Source organism: Podarcis cretensis (genome assembly GCF_951804945.1).
Source record: "Podarcis cretensis genome assembly, chromosome: 16".
Lineage (NCBI taxonomy): Eukaryota > Metazoa > Chordata > Lepidosauria > Squamata > Lacertidae > Podarcis > Podarcis cretensis.
Window position 1 is genome coordinate 8,371,031 of NC_137186.1, and position 13,629 is coordinate 8,384,659.

Here is a 13,629-nt window from a genome sequence, read left to right on the forward strand (position 1 = left end):
AGAGCAGCTCTCTATTTGAATTCTGTTTTTTATTTAGCTCATTTAAGTGTTGCTCATATGGCTTACATATACAGTGACTTACATATTAATTATAGTATTTTTCGGTGTATAACATGCACCCTTGTAAAAGACCCCCCCTTATTTTTTGAGAATCAAAACTAAGAATATGCACTATGCACTATCAGTGTATAGGATGACCCCATATTTTAAACTTCAATTTTTTTTAAAAAAAAAAATATTGTCTTATACACGAAAAAATATGGTTATTTCATTACTTAGATCCTGAAGTTTCTAATAGTCAATGGACAAGGATGACAAAGTACAGCAACCTTTGGAGGATTGTAAGCAGCTCCAGCCCAATTTAAATTGCTCACATTGGTGTTTAAAGCCCTAAATGTCTCGTTCCCTAATTATCTCAAGGGACCCTTAATTATCCCTACGGACCCTCTCAAGTGACATGATTGGCCAAGGGGGCCCTCTCTGCAGCTCCATCGCTCTCTGGAGATTGGTTAGTGACAGTGACCTGGAGGAGGGCCTTCCTTCTCCCCTCCCTGTCACGTCCACCAAATCTGTTCTGGGGGTTTCCCCAACCCTCTGGAGCAGATGGGGGGGGGGAGCCTAGGGAGATAAGAAAGGTAAAGTAAACTGTGAATATTAAAGCAGCAACAAGAGAGATGTTTGGATCCCTTTCTGAGCTCGAAGCATGGGTACCCCCAACAAAATTTTAAAAATTTGGCTTTGTAATTTGGAATTAATGTGATTTGATTGGTTGTTAATAAAAATTATATTTAAAAAAAAGGAAAGAAAGGCAAAGTTCTGTTATGCAAGTTGAGATTCTTGGGCTAACAGAATAACTTGGAGGTGTCCAGGCCAAGATATTTAAGAGTATCCCTGGCAGCACCTATGGATTTACATTTAACAGCAACCATTTCCTTGCACTCTGCTGTACCAACACATTATGAAAACTCTCCATTTCTGAAGAAAACAGTTCCAAGGCTCTCTCTGCCCCTGGCTGTATTAGTCAATTTCACCATGTTTACTAGGTCTCCAGAACTGCATATCTACTTGAGATATTTATCTTTATATTTTTGAGTTTTTCGAGTTTTGGCAGATAGTTAGGCAGAAAGCATGTATTACCCTTTTCTAGGAAACCATGAATGCCACACTTGTTCTCTTATAATGGCAATGTCACCCACCTGACTTTTGCTGAGTTTCGGCTCAAAAAACCCCCTGTGTATCACAATTTAAGCCCAGATCTTTAACTAACTAAAAAATGAAAATAACAGACAGGTTTGTCAGGAGTGCACATCCTGACGTCATTTCCATTTCTCTTACTGCATCATGGCAAAATTACATTCTTTTAAGATTGTCCCCAATACATGTTGCGTGTTTGCAGTAGAAACTTGGGCAAGTAGATAATGCAAATAATCAATATGTAAGTAGTTTTATATATGTAAGTCATGGGTAGACAAACTAAGGCCCAGGGGCCAGATGCGGCCCAATCGCCTTCTAAATCCCGCCCACAGACGGTCCGGGAATCAGCATGTTTTTTCATGAGTAGAATATGTCCTTTTATTTAAAAGGCATCTCTGGGTTATTTTTGGGGCCAGCCTGGTGTTTTTACATGAGTAGAATGTGCACTTTTATTTAAAATGCATCTCTGGGTTATTTGTGGGGCATAGGAATTCATTCATTTCCCCCCAAAAAATATAGTCCGTCCCCCCCACAAGGTCTGAGGGACAGTGGAACGGCCCCCTGCTGAAAAAGTTTGCTGACCCCTGATGTAAGTCATATGAACAACACTTAAAGGTAAAGGTAAAGGTACCCCTGCCCGTACGGGCCAGTCTTGACAGACTCTGGGGTTGTGCGCCCATCTCACTCAAGAGGCCAGGGGCCAGCGCTGTCCAGAGACACTTCCGGGTCACGTGGCCAGCGTGACATCGCTGCTCTGGCGAGCCAGAGCCGCACACGGAAACGCCGTTTACCTTCCCGCTGGTAAGCGGTCCCTATTTATCTACTTGCACCCGGAGGTGCTTTCGAACTGCTAGGTTGGCAGGCGCTGGGACCGAGCAGCGGGAGCGCACCCCGCCGCAGGGATTCGAACCGCCGACCTTTCGATCGGCAAGCCCTAGGCACTGAGGCTTTAACCCACAACGCCACCTGCGTCCCTAATGAGCTAAATAAGAAATAGAGTTCAAATGGGGGATTACCCTGTGCTAAATAGGACACATGGACACCTTAATCTTGATCCAGAAGAATCACAGAATTGTAGAATTGAACTGAGAGAGACAGTGTGGTGTAGTGATTAGAGGGTTAGACTAGGCTCTGGAAGACCAGGGTTCAAGTCCCCACTCAGCCATGAACTTCATTGGGTGAGCTGAGGCCAATCTCTCACTCCCAGCCTAACCTAAAGCACAAGGATTGTGGTGAAGATAAAATGGGGAGAAGGAGAATTATGTACAGAACCTTGAGCTCCTTGGAGGAAAGAGGGGAGATAAATACCAGAAATAAATCAAACAAAGCCTCGTCTCCTAGACACCACACCAGAGGAGGTGTCTATTGATGGATCCCTGAGCAAGAAGCGCAGGACTAGATGTCCACACGTATCACGAATCAACCTGCAAGGTAGGCAGGGGTGTGTGAAGAAGCAAATCTTCCATAGTCTCCCAGGCAAGAGATTGAATATAGAAAAGGCAGTAACACTGCAGTTTGGCAGATTGAGGTTGAAATAAGACACCCAATGATTTTCAAGTAAAATGTTTATTTCTTATTCTGTTGCCAAAGCATTACATTCCAAGCTAGTGAACATGGAAACGGGTTTGTGTATGTTTGGAAGGTTAGCATCCAACACACCCCTGAGCACCGTCTCCTGGAGGGTTAGCTGGGCCATTTTTCCAGTGGCCAAGGGGACGCCCTTCTTACTTGTGGAGTTTGTCGTGAGTTTCAGCGATAAATTTTGCGATCAGGTGGCCCACTTCAACAAAACTCAGTTTGCCATCCTTGCTTATGTCCGCCTCCTTGAAGAGCTGATCCCTCTTTTGTTTCTTCAAGGGAGACTGCAATGTTAGGGGTGGGAAAATGGAGGGGGAAAAGACTTCAGATGCGATTGCTGCATTTCCCCAGCCAAGTAATATGTATAAAAATTCATATGCTACAGTAAAGTGAGCATTTCTTTCTTTCTTTCTTTCTTTCTTTCTTTCTTTCTTTCTTTCTATATCATCTAGGCAATAATAACATACAAAAGTGCAGCATATTAGGGAAAGGTGCTTTGCAAAAATGTGTACAGTATATTGGGCAAAAATGCATACAAAAATACGTTTAATAGGAAAGAATTACAATAAACATTTTTTTTTAATGGAGCGTAAATGGGGAGAACAGAATTTAAGACTGAAAAGAGACTGAAACAGACATATCTGCCTGTCCCTAGATATGCTTTGCTTTCAGAGTAGCTGAGCATCCTTCAAAGCAGAGACCTGGTGAGATTTCAGCTCCTCTCTGTCTTAACGTGGCCGAAGGAACCCTGAACATTGGTGCCAATGGGTGTCCCAGGGTCTTGAGTGGCCAGAATTTGCCCCTGCCTCCTCTTATCTCCCCCTCACCTCATCAGTGTCAGGAAACTGCTCGTCCAGCATCTTCTTAAATGCCTGCTTGTCAAGGCTGTCAGAATTCCCAGAGTACCTGTGGTAGAGTTCTATGTATTGTTCAGCAAGTTGTTGCAACTCAGTCTTGGGCTTGGACATTCCGAAGGGCTTCTGGTGGCAACCTGGGAATTCATAGGAACACATGAGCAGCTCTGCCTGGATGATTTGTTGGATAGCTCAGTTGGTTAGAGCGTAGTGGTGATAACAGCAAAGCTGCTGGTTTTATACCCATATGGGGCAGCTTCATATATCTGCATTGCAGGGAGTTGGGACTAGATTATCCTCAGGGTCCCTTGCAACTCTTCGATTTTATAATTCTTCAGGATTAAGAATAGAGTGTCCATGTGTCCTACGTAGCACAGGGTAGCTCTCCATTTGAATTCTATTTTTTATTTAGCTTGTTTAAGTGTTGTTCAGATGGCTTACCTGTACAACGACTTACATACTGATTGATTACATTATCTACTTACCCATGTTTCTACTGCAAACATGCAACATGTATTGGGTACTATCTTAAAAGAATGTAATTTTGCCATCATGCAATAAGAGAAATGGAAATAAGCCCAGGATGTGCACTCCTGACAAACCTGTGTGTTATTTTTGTTTTTTAGTTACCGTATTTTTTGCACCAAAACACTCACTTTTTTCCTCCTAGAAAGTAAGGGGAAATGTCTGTGCATGTTATGGAGCGAATGCCTACAGATGGCGGGGGATCTGCTGCAGTCGTGAGCAGAGGATCCATGGTTCCCCTTCCTTCCCTCCTCCGTGGCTTGCTTTAAAACAGCAAAGCGGGAGAAGAGCTGCTGAGTGGGGAGGAGAGAGGGACAGAGAGCCTGCTTGCTTTAAAGGAGCAAAGCGGGAGAGGAGAGGAGCCTTCTCCTCTTATACCCCTCTTCTGCATTATTAACAACATCCTTCTCCACCCACCCCACGTGTGTTCCTTGTCCCTTGAGTGCTTTTCCTTCCCTCCCCACTTAAAACGTGGTTACAAAGCACAGATCCACATGGATCCTCAGGATTTTTGCATTGGGCTACCCCCCAAACTCACCGTCAGATCACATGTCTGTGGCCACAGCATGAACCACAAAAATCATACATCCGCTGTTTCGTTTAGAATATTTTTTTTTCTTGTTTTCCTCCTCTAAAAACTATGTGCGTGTTATGGTTGGGTGCGTGTTATAGAGCGAAAAATACGGCAGTTAAAGATCTGGGCTTAAATTTCTATACACAGGGGGTTTTTTGTGCCAGAACTCAGCAAAAGTCAGGTGGGAGCCACTGCCATTCTAAGAGAACAAATGAGGCATTCATGGTGAGTTCCGGCACTTCTTTTCCCAGAAAAATAGCATGGGTGATACATGCTTTCTGCCTAACTATCTGTCAAAACTCAAAAAACTCAAAAATATAAAGACAAATATCTCAAGTAGATAAGCAAAATCTGGAGACCTAGTAAACATGGTGAAATTGACTAATACAGCCAGGGGCAGAGAGAGTGGACAGCCTTGAAACTGTTTTCTTCAGAAATGGAGAATTTTCATAATGTGTTGGTGCAACAGAGTGCAAGGAAATGGTTGCTGTTAAATGTACAGCCATAGGTGCTGCCAGGGATACTCTTAAATATCTTGGTCTGGACACCTCCAAGTTATTCTGTTAGCACAAGAATCTCCACTTGCATAACAGAACTTTCCCTTATCTCCCTAGGCTCCCCGCCCTACATCTGCTCCAGAGGGTTGGGGGAACTCCCAGAAGAGATTTGGTGGAGGTGACAGGGAGGGGAGAGGAAAGCTCCACGTGTGTGCCGACACGGCGCTGCAGGTTGCAGACATGCCTCCATCACGGATTATGTCCGCAATCCGAGGTTCCACTGTACTCACAAAGTACTGAGATTGTCATTATTCTTCACACTTTCCTGTAAGGTCCCAAGACAGGTTTCAACCTTAAAGCACCATATTAAAACCCATTTTAAGCAACTTACAAATGTCAAAAGCCAGCATAAAGCGGTGCATCTATACTGGAAGCTGTATAATGAAGGTGCTGGATGTACCAATGGATTCAAGTTAAAGAAAGGAGATTCCGACTAAACAGGAATAACTTTCTCACAGTAAGAGCTGTTTGACAGTGGAACAGACTCCTTCAGGAAGTTGGAGACTCTCATTCATGGTCATCTACAATGGATGCTTTAGCTGTGATTCCTGCATTGCAGGGAATTAGACGAGATGAACCTTGGGGTCCCTTCCAGCTCTAATATTCTACGATGAACCTCTTTGTGGAAGGAGATACACAACAAAGGGGCTGCCACAGAGAAGGTCTTCTCCAGGCCACCATCACCAACCGAACTCCAGAGAGTGATGGACCTACAAAGACCATATCACTTGAGAGGTTCTGCAGGGAACGAGTAAGACATTTAGGGCTTTAAATACCAATGTGAGCACCTTGAATTGTGTTAGAGCTACTGCAACCATGGGGAACCTACAGTCCACCAGATGTTGCCGGACTTTGTCATCCTTGTCCATTGACAACACTGAGTGGGGCTGGTGGGAGTTGGAGTCCAGAACATCTGGAGCCTTGCCTACAGGTTTTTCGTCCCTGCCCTAGCTGATAATCTCAAAAAGATTTAACACCCTATGTCCAATGTATAACCCAACAAGAACCCAAGAAAGCTTCCCATAGTCTTCAGCTTACCTTGGTTGGTGATAAACAAGAGAGTTCGAATGCGCCAAAGTTGGATGAAGAGCCCTAAATCGCTCCCACCTCTTATACCCCATCTAGAATCCTGCTCCCACCCCCCACTTATGAAATCTTTGCTCCTTCTCAAATGACACTCCCATGTTGAACCGTTTAACCCTGAGCACCTGGTGCTCAAGGTATCTGATGGAGATCTTTCTTCAGCAAGGCACCTCTGGGGGCTGGGGTTCCCTCCCTACAGATTGTGGCCAATCACTGTTCATCATTTAGGAACAACAGGTTTACACCCATGGCGCGGCATCGCTTTTCATTTCTTTCTTAGAACTCATTAATCACATTGTGGTTAAACCGTTTTGTAGATATAGGTGGGGCCCGAAGTTTCTGAAAACGGCATGCATTCTTGCGCAATATGGAACGCTGGGTGCATTCTTTGCTGCAGTGGTTGGAATGATTTCCATGGGTCATATGCAGCCAACATATACCCAGAGCAGCCCCTGCTAAAATACATAGATTGACGTGAACCATGTGTATTACAATGGGTTTACTCTGAGTAGGACTACCATTGGCTACAAGTAGTAATCAATGGATCTATGTAGAACACAGCATCCTCCTCCTGCCTTCCTCTTCATCCTTCATCCCTTTTATCCATCCTCTGGTTGCCTTCTCTGTCCCATCCTCCTTTCTCTTTCTCTTTCCCTCCCCTTCCCTTCTTTTCTCCCTCTCTTTCCTCAGCTCGTTTCCTTTATTCCATACACCTGCTTCTCCTTCCATCCATTACCATGATTGTCCCCTTACTCCATCCTTCCTCTTTATATTTAACCTACTCCTTTTCTCCCTACATCCTTCTCCGCTTTCCACCCTTCTCCTTCATCTTTCACTTTCCTCCTTTCTTCCCTCCATCTTCCCTTTTCACGCTCTTCCTCTCCTCCTCCAACCGGTGACCCTGCAGTAGCGCTTTTTCCTCCCCCATATTTAAGTACATATTTTGATAGGATTTAAAATTTCTGCCCGAGAGGGAGACCCACACACATACGTCCCTGTGTGTGTTCGTATGCTTCCCTTTGTTTTTGTCTTCCTCTTTTTATTCGGTGAGAGATTCTATTTTCTTCAAGCACCAGGTGGGGGCGGGGTTAATCTCATCCGCTGGCTGTTTTACAAAGAATCAACTTGCTTCTACATGTCTAAGTGAGCAACTGTAAGAAAAGGGAATGCGGCTGAAGCAAAGCCTTGCAAAGCCAGCTTTTCAGTGCCCGTTCCCTTTGGCCTCATCCAGTTTCTGAGCATCACTTGGCTTAATATTCGATTTTAGGTATTTCCTGAAAGGCCTCTGATCCCATAAAAACATTGCATACCCCCCAATATTCCTCAAATGCTGATGTCCCTATTATCATCTAAGAAAGTTGGAGGGACTCAGCAGAGAGTTCTACAAGGGCAACATACTTGGCAGAGGTGTGAGTCAAGTAGGAATGGAGTCACACTGAGGGGTTGTTGTAAAAAGGAGAAGTCGCAGAGATGAATACAGCAGGGAAGCCTGAACCAGAAAACGTAACACAACCTTCCCCCGCTGAACTCAAAACCTGTTTCAAACCGCCTTGTCACCCCAAAAAGTAAGACATCCTAGACTTTCCAAGTTAAATGATTATTTCTTATTTTATTGCCAAAACATTACATTTCAAGCCAGGGGATGTGGGCAGGGGGGCTTTGTTTGTTTGTTTGGAAGGTTGGTATCCAACATGTCCCTGACCACAGTCCCCTGGAGGACCTGCTGGGTCTCTTCTCAGTGGTGGTGGTGGTGTCCCTCATGCTGGTGGAACTTAATGTGGGCGCAAGAGAGGAATGACCCAACCAGATGGGTCCATTCTTCAAAACTCAGTTGCTTATCTTTGTTTTTATCCAGGTCTTTGAAGAGCTTGTCTTTCCCTTGCTGGTTTTGTGGGTACTGTAGGGAGGAGAAGGAATAGAGGAACAAAAGGTTTCAGGTTGAAATTTGTTGATATGCATCTAAGACATCAGACCATCGCAAAACAAAGGTTTGCCATAGATGGGGAGAACCTTCCAACATCATCAAGACTACACGTCCCATCCTCATCCATGGTCATTGGCCATACTTGCTGATAGGAGTTGTAGTTCAGCCACAACCGGAGGACTGAAAGTTTCCCCACTACCAGTTTAACAGAATGGTATTAATGCAAAGTAACATCAGCAGATGTTGAACACAGACCCAAATGAGCAGCAACATAAAGGAGTTCAAAATGCAGAATATTTAAAAAGGAGAAGAAAACTTTCTCTTTTAATACTCAGGTCATTTAAAGGGGGGTACATTCCTCTTTTAGTGCTCAGCTTCTGCTTGTAAGCTTCCCAGAGACATCTGGTCAGATGCTAGACTAATTGGGCTTGAGGTCTCATGGAGCATGGCTTTTCTGAGAGACTTTATCTGAGGATGACTGAGAAGCTTCAGCCCCCAATTCTCCTGAGATGTACAGTGGTACCTCGGGTTACAGACGCTTCAGGTTACATACGCTTCAGGTTACAGACTCCGCTAACCCAGAAATAGTGCTTCAGGTTAAGAACTTTGCTTCAGCATGAGAACAGAAATTGTGCTGCGGCGGCGCGGCAGCAGCAGCAGGAGGCCCCATTAGCTAAAGTGGTGCTTCAGGTTAAGAACCGTTTCAGGTTAAGAATGGACCTCCAGAACGAATTAAATACATAACCCGAGGTACCACTGTATATCTATTTTTCTGTATCTATCTACAGGGGAGAAATCCAATCCAGTTCACATTTGAAGCTCACCCTGCCAAATTCACATTTCTTCAGATTCTGGAATGTACTTATGCAGCTAAGTGTTAAGAAATGCATGTACTACTTTTTTTACTTTATTTTTACTATGGCGAAGTGTGTTTAAAATAGAATAGTGAAAATAGCATGCAAAAAAATAATCGTAAGGGGAAATTGCTTTGCCAAAAGAGGATTTTATTTTTTAAAAAAATACATAAATGTGCAAAATGTGGAGAACTGAATTTAAGAGAAAACGAGAGAAAAACGAGAAAATGATACCCACTGAAATGGACATATCCACCCGTCCCTAAATATACTTCGCTAACAGGGTAGCCTAGCTCAGTTCCAAGTGCTGCCTTGCTGAGCTGCCTATGACTATCTTAACATGCCCAGAGGCGTGCTGCACATTGATGCCAATGTGTCATCTCTGGCTTCAAGTGCCCAACAATTGCCCGCGCCCATCTTATCTCCACCTCACCTCAACGCAGTCAGGAAACTGCTCGTTGATCATCTTCTTGAACTCCTGCTTGTCAAGGGTGTCAGATTGCCCAGCATACTTATGGAAGACTTCAATCAGCCCATCGGCCAGAACTTGCATCTGAGTCTTGGACTTGGACATTTTGAAGGTTTTCTGTTGGTAACCTAAACAGACATAAGAAGAGCCCTGATGGATCAGAACCCAGTCCTGTATCCTGTTGTCACAGTGACAAATCAGAAGTCCACAGTCAGGGCAGGAAGGCACTAAGGACATCGGAGGAGCCTTCCTAGATCAAGCCAAATGGCCATCTAGACAAGCATCCTATTCTCACATTATATCACAGGATGTATATTTCTGATGGACCCATTAGCTATTTTATTTGGGTGGGTTAAAGAGCTGGCCTTAATAGATTATAGAGAATCTATAGAGAATTCAATAAATGCAAAAAGAAAAAAAATCCATTAAATGTCTCCTTTTATATTGATTTAATATTTAATAACTATCTGCTATGACTGGGAGAATAGAATGACTCCAACTATTGAAGATTGGATAAACGAAGTCTGGAGACAGGGAAGGAAGGAAGGAAGGAAGGAAGGAAGGAAGGAAGGAAGGAAGGAAGGAAAAATTGACTAATGCAGTCAGACACAGAGTGGAGAGACAGCCTTGAGAAATGAAGGAGTTTTCATGATGCACTGGTGCAACAAGATTCAAGAGAATGTAAAACCATAGGCACTGCTAAGTCTAGTCTGAAATATATTGCTCCAGATACAAAAAAGTTTTTCAGTTAGTGCAAGGATTACACTTGAATGATGGAACTTAATCTTCCTGTGCTCTTCCTGTGCTCTCCTCGGACCTCCTCTGTAGGGCTGGTAGAACATCCACAACAGGTTTGGTGGGGGTGACAAGTAGAGGAGAGGAGCTCCATTACACTAGTGGAAATCCTTGCACTAATTGAACAACTTCATTAGAGACAATCCCAGATAGATGGGCTCCCTAGTCTGGTGCAGAAAGTACTCGGCTAGATGGACCTGTGGCTTGGGACTCCAACTTGTATCAGCCCAAGCCACCGTGGTCGATGGTCAGGGGCAGAGCTGTAGCTACAGGGGAACTAGCAGGGTTTTTTGCCCTGGATGAAGCTTCCAGAAGGGTGCCACTGAGGCTTCCAGTCTCTGTGTCTGTGCGTGCACGCCAAACTGAGTCTCTGACCCAGGTGAAATAAAGATGAGTTTCACCCCTGGTCAAAGATGATGAATGGGAGACCATGCAGGTGTTCCTGTAGCATCAGCAAATACCCTGAAAAACAAGTAGAATCCTATCTCCAACACAAAGGCTAAAACCTACAAAATCAGACAAGGAAACCTCCCCGTTGTCTTCAACTTACCTCAGACGGTGATTAATGAGATTAACGAGAGAGCTAAGATGAGCCCAAGGTGTGGTGAACAGTCCTATGAAGAACCCACCTTTTATACTCTATCCAATATTTTGCTACCACCCCTAGTTGTGAAATTTTTGTTTCTTCACACATTGATCCCTCAAACCAGTCACCTCTTGCTCAAGATATATGGTGAAGTTCTTCCTTCAGCAGCACACCTAGGGGGCCTTCCCTCCCCCTCCCCAACAAACTTGTGATCATTCAACACCAAGTTTGCACATAATATGAAGAAATCCTTTGTATTCTTTACTTAGAGCCTCATAAAAATAATATGGAACCTGTTTTTGAGAATATGGGAAGGGCATAGAGTTTCCTGGAAGTGACCTAGATTACGGTGAAATATTGATGCCGGGGGCATTTTTTTGCAGCAATAGTGGAATGAGGCCAGTGGGTTATATGCAACTAATTTAGAGCAACATCTAGAGAGATGCAGGTTCACCACCCTTCTGGGATCCTACCTAACAGAATGCCTTTGTCAAAGGCAATCCTGGATAGATGATAGATAGATATAGATATAGATATAGATATAGATATAGATATAGATATAGATATAGATATAGATATAGATAGATAGATATAGATAGATCCTCATTTTAGACAAAAGAAAGAAACAGTTCATGTCTAGTTTAAATATTTGGTTTGAAAACACACACAAGTGAGTGCCTTCAAGTGGTTCATCCAGACTTAGGACCTGGACAGGACATCTGAGGAGATATGCAGGTCACCTGGTGAGAGTCTTTCCCCTCTACAGTAAGACACATTGTATGTTAAGATCTCAAATTTCTACACCCTTATTTAGTTATTATTTAAGCCACTTAATATTCTAAGCCACCCCTAATCCTAGACATCCTTGCCCAACTGAGTGTCCTCCAGATGTCTGGGTCTACAATTCCCATCAGCCCTGGCTATCGGCCACAATGCTGGGGCTGATGTGAGCTACAATACAAAACAACTGGAGAGCACCAGCTTGGGATACACTGTCTTAGAGCAGGGAGAGCCAACATCATGGCCCTCTGGGTGCTGTCAAGACTCCCTCACCTCCAGGTAGCATGGTCAATTATTAGGGATGATGGGAGCTGTAGACCAGCAACATCTGGCTCCCCGTCCATGTCCTAGACACATGCCCCGCCAATCAGGGATCACATATTAAAGGCACTTACAGAAATTTAAAGGCCAAGGTCCTCCAGATGTTGCTGAACTCCGTCTCCCATCAACCCCAGCCAGCCTGGCCAGTGGTCAAGGTGATGGGCATTGAGAGTCCAACAACATCAAGAAAGCACCACACTGGCCACCTCTCGGATGAGATCTCTCCCCTGGTTTCTATTGTTGCAGGGGAGACCATGCAGGTGTTCCTGTAGCATCAGCAGATACCCTGAAAAACAAGTAGCATCCTATCTCTAACACAAAGGCTGAAACCTACAAAATCAGACAAGGAAACCTCCTCGTTGTCTTCAACTTACCTCAGACGGTGAGTGATGAGAGAGCTAAGACGAGCCAAGGTGTGGTGAAGAGTCCTATGAAGCACCCACCTTTTATACTCTATCCAGTATTTTGCTACCACCCCCAGTTGTGAAATCTTTGTTTCTTTACACATTAATCCCTCAAACCAGTCAGCTCTTGCTCAAGATATATGGTGAGGTTCTTCCTTCAGCAACACACTTGGGGGGCCTTCCCTCCCCTTCCCCAACAAACTTATGACCAGTCACAGTCCATCATTTGCCAACACCAAGTTTGCACATAGTATGAGGAAATCCTTTGTATTATTTACTTAGAGCCTCATAAAAATAATATGGAACCTGTTTTTGAGAATATGGGAAGGGCATAGAGTTTCCTGGAAGTGATCAAGATTATGGTGAAATATTGATGCTGGTGGTATTTTTATGCAGCAATAGTGGAACGAGTCCAGTGGGTTACATGCAACTAACGTAGAGCAGAACAACTGACATTTATGGACCTGAGGTTAGCCATGTCTATTCCTCTCATGACTGTACCCTGAGAAGGACTAGAATTGCCTACAACTTGGGACAGGCAGATCTCTGCATTTTATTTTCTCTCCATTTTTCATTTTTTCCACTCTTACAGTTTTTCACATTTCCACAGCAGTTTGCAATTTCTTCCTCCTGGGCCGTGTCCAGAAAGTGGGGTTAGGGGATGAGTGTTCAGACCCCTAGACTCTCACTTGTGGGGGCCTTGGGTTTCTGCCCTCTCCCCCATGCTTTTTAACATCTACATGAAGCCTCTGGGAGAGATCATCAGGGGGTTTGGGCTGGGTGTTCATCAGTATGCGGATGATACCCAGCTCTACCTCTCTTTCAAATCAGAACCAGTGAAGGCGGTGAAGGTCCTGTGTGAGTGCCTGGAGGCGGTTGGAGTATGGATGGCGGCTAACAGATTGAGATTGAATCCTGACAAGACAGAAGTAATTTTGGGGGGAACAGGGGGCAGGCGGGTGTGGGGGACTCCCTGGTCCTGAAAGGGGTAACTGTGCCCCTGAAGGTTCAAGTGCACAGTCTGGGAGTCATTCTGGACTCACAGCTGTCCATGGAGGCGCAGGTCAATTCTGTGTCCAGGGCGCCTGTCTACCAGTTCCATCTGGTACGCAGGTTGAGACCCCACCTGCC

General features: G+C 44.4%; 2 protein-coding genes across 3 annotated transcripts; both read right to left on the minus strand.

Annotated features, from left to right (window-relative positions):
* Positions 1-2,744: 2,744 nt before the first annotated feature.
* LOC307204628 (protein S100-A12-like) lies at positions 2,745-6,474 on the minus strand. The gene is made up of 3 exons (XM_079956225.1): positions 6,321-6,474; positions 3,600-3,763; positions 2,745-3,056 (listed from the first exon to the last, which is right to left on the minus strand). Exons 2-3 carry the CDS (start codon positions 3,738-3,740, stop codon positions 2,919-2,921), a joined length of 279 nt encoding a protein of 92 aa, XP_079812351.1. The 5' UTR covers positions 3,741-3,763; positions 6,321-6,474; the 3' UTR covers positions 2,745-2,918.
* Positions 6,475-7,954: 1,480 nt separating this feature from the next.
* Positions 7,955-12,585, minus strand: LOC307205268 (protein S100-A12-like). Of its 2 annotated transcripts, none has more exons than XM_079957454.1 (3): positions 12,469-12,585; positions 9,577-9,740; positions 7,955-8,262 (listed from the first exon to the last, which is right to left on the minus strand). In XM_079957454.1, exons 2-3 carry the CDS (start codon positions 9,715-9,717, stop codon positions 8,101-8,103), a joined length of 303 nt encoding a protein of 100 aa, XP_079813580.1. In that variant the 5' UTR covers positions 9,718-9,740; positions 12,469-12,585; the 3' UTR covers positions 7,955-8,100. The 2 variants fall into 2 exon arrangements, with proteins under 2 accessions (XP_079813580.1, XP_079813579.1); XM_079957453.1 differs by lacking the exon at positions 12,469-12,585 and adding an exon at positions 10,958-11,115.
* Positions 12,586-13,629: the final 1,044 nt, after the last annotated feature.

Bases quoted from the DNA above. Each gene is read 5' to 3' on its own strand.
- LOC307204628 (XM_079956225.1), bottom strand. From the start codon at position 3,740: ATGTCCAAGCCCAAGACTGAGTTGCAACAACTTGCTGAACAATACATA. The intron at 3,057-3,599 runs GTGAGGGGGAGA...CTAACATTGCAG, and splicing joins AGTTTCCTGACACTGATGAG to TCTCCCTTGAAGAAACAAAA.
- LOC307205268 (XM_079957454.1), bottom strand. From the start codon at position 9,717: ATGTCCAAGTCCAAGACTCAGATGCAAGTTCTGGCCGATGGGCTGATT. The intron at 8,263-9,576 runs GTGAGGTGGAGA...TCCTCCCTACAG, and splicing joins AGTTTCCTGACTGCGTTGAG to TACCCACAAAACCAGCAAGG.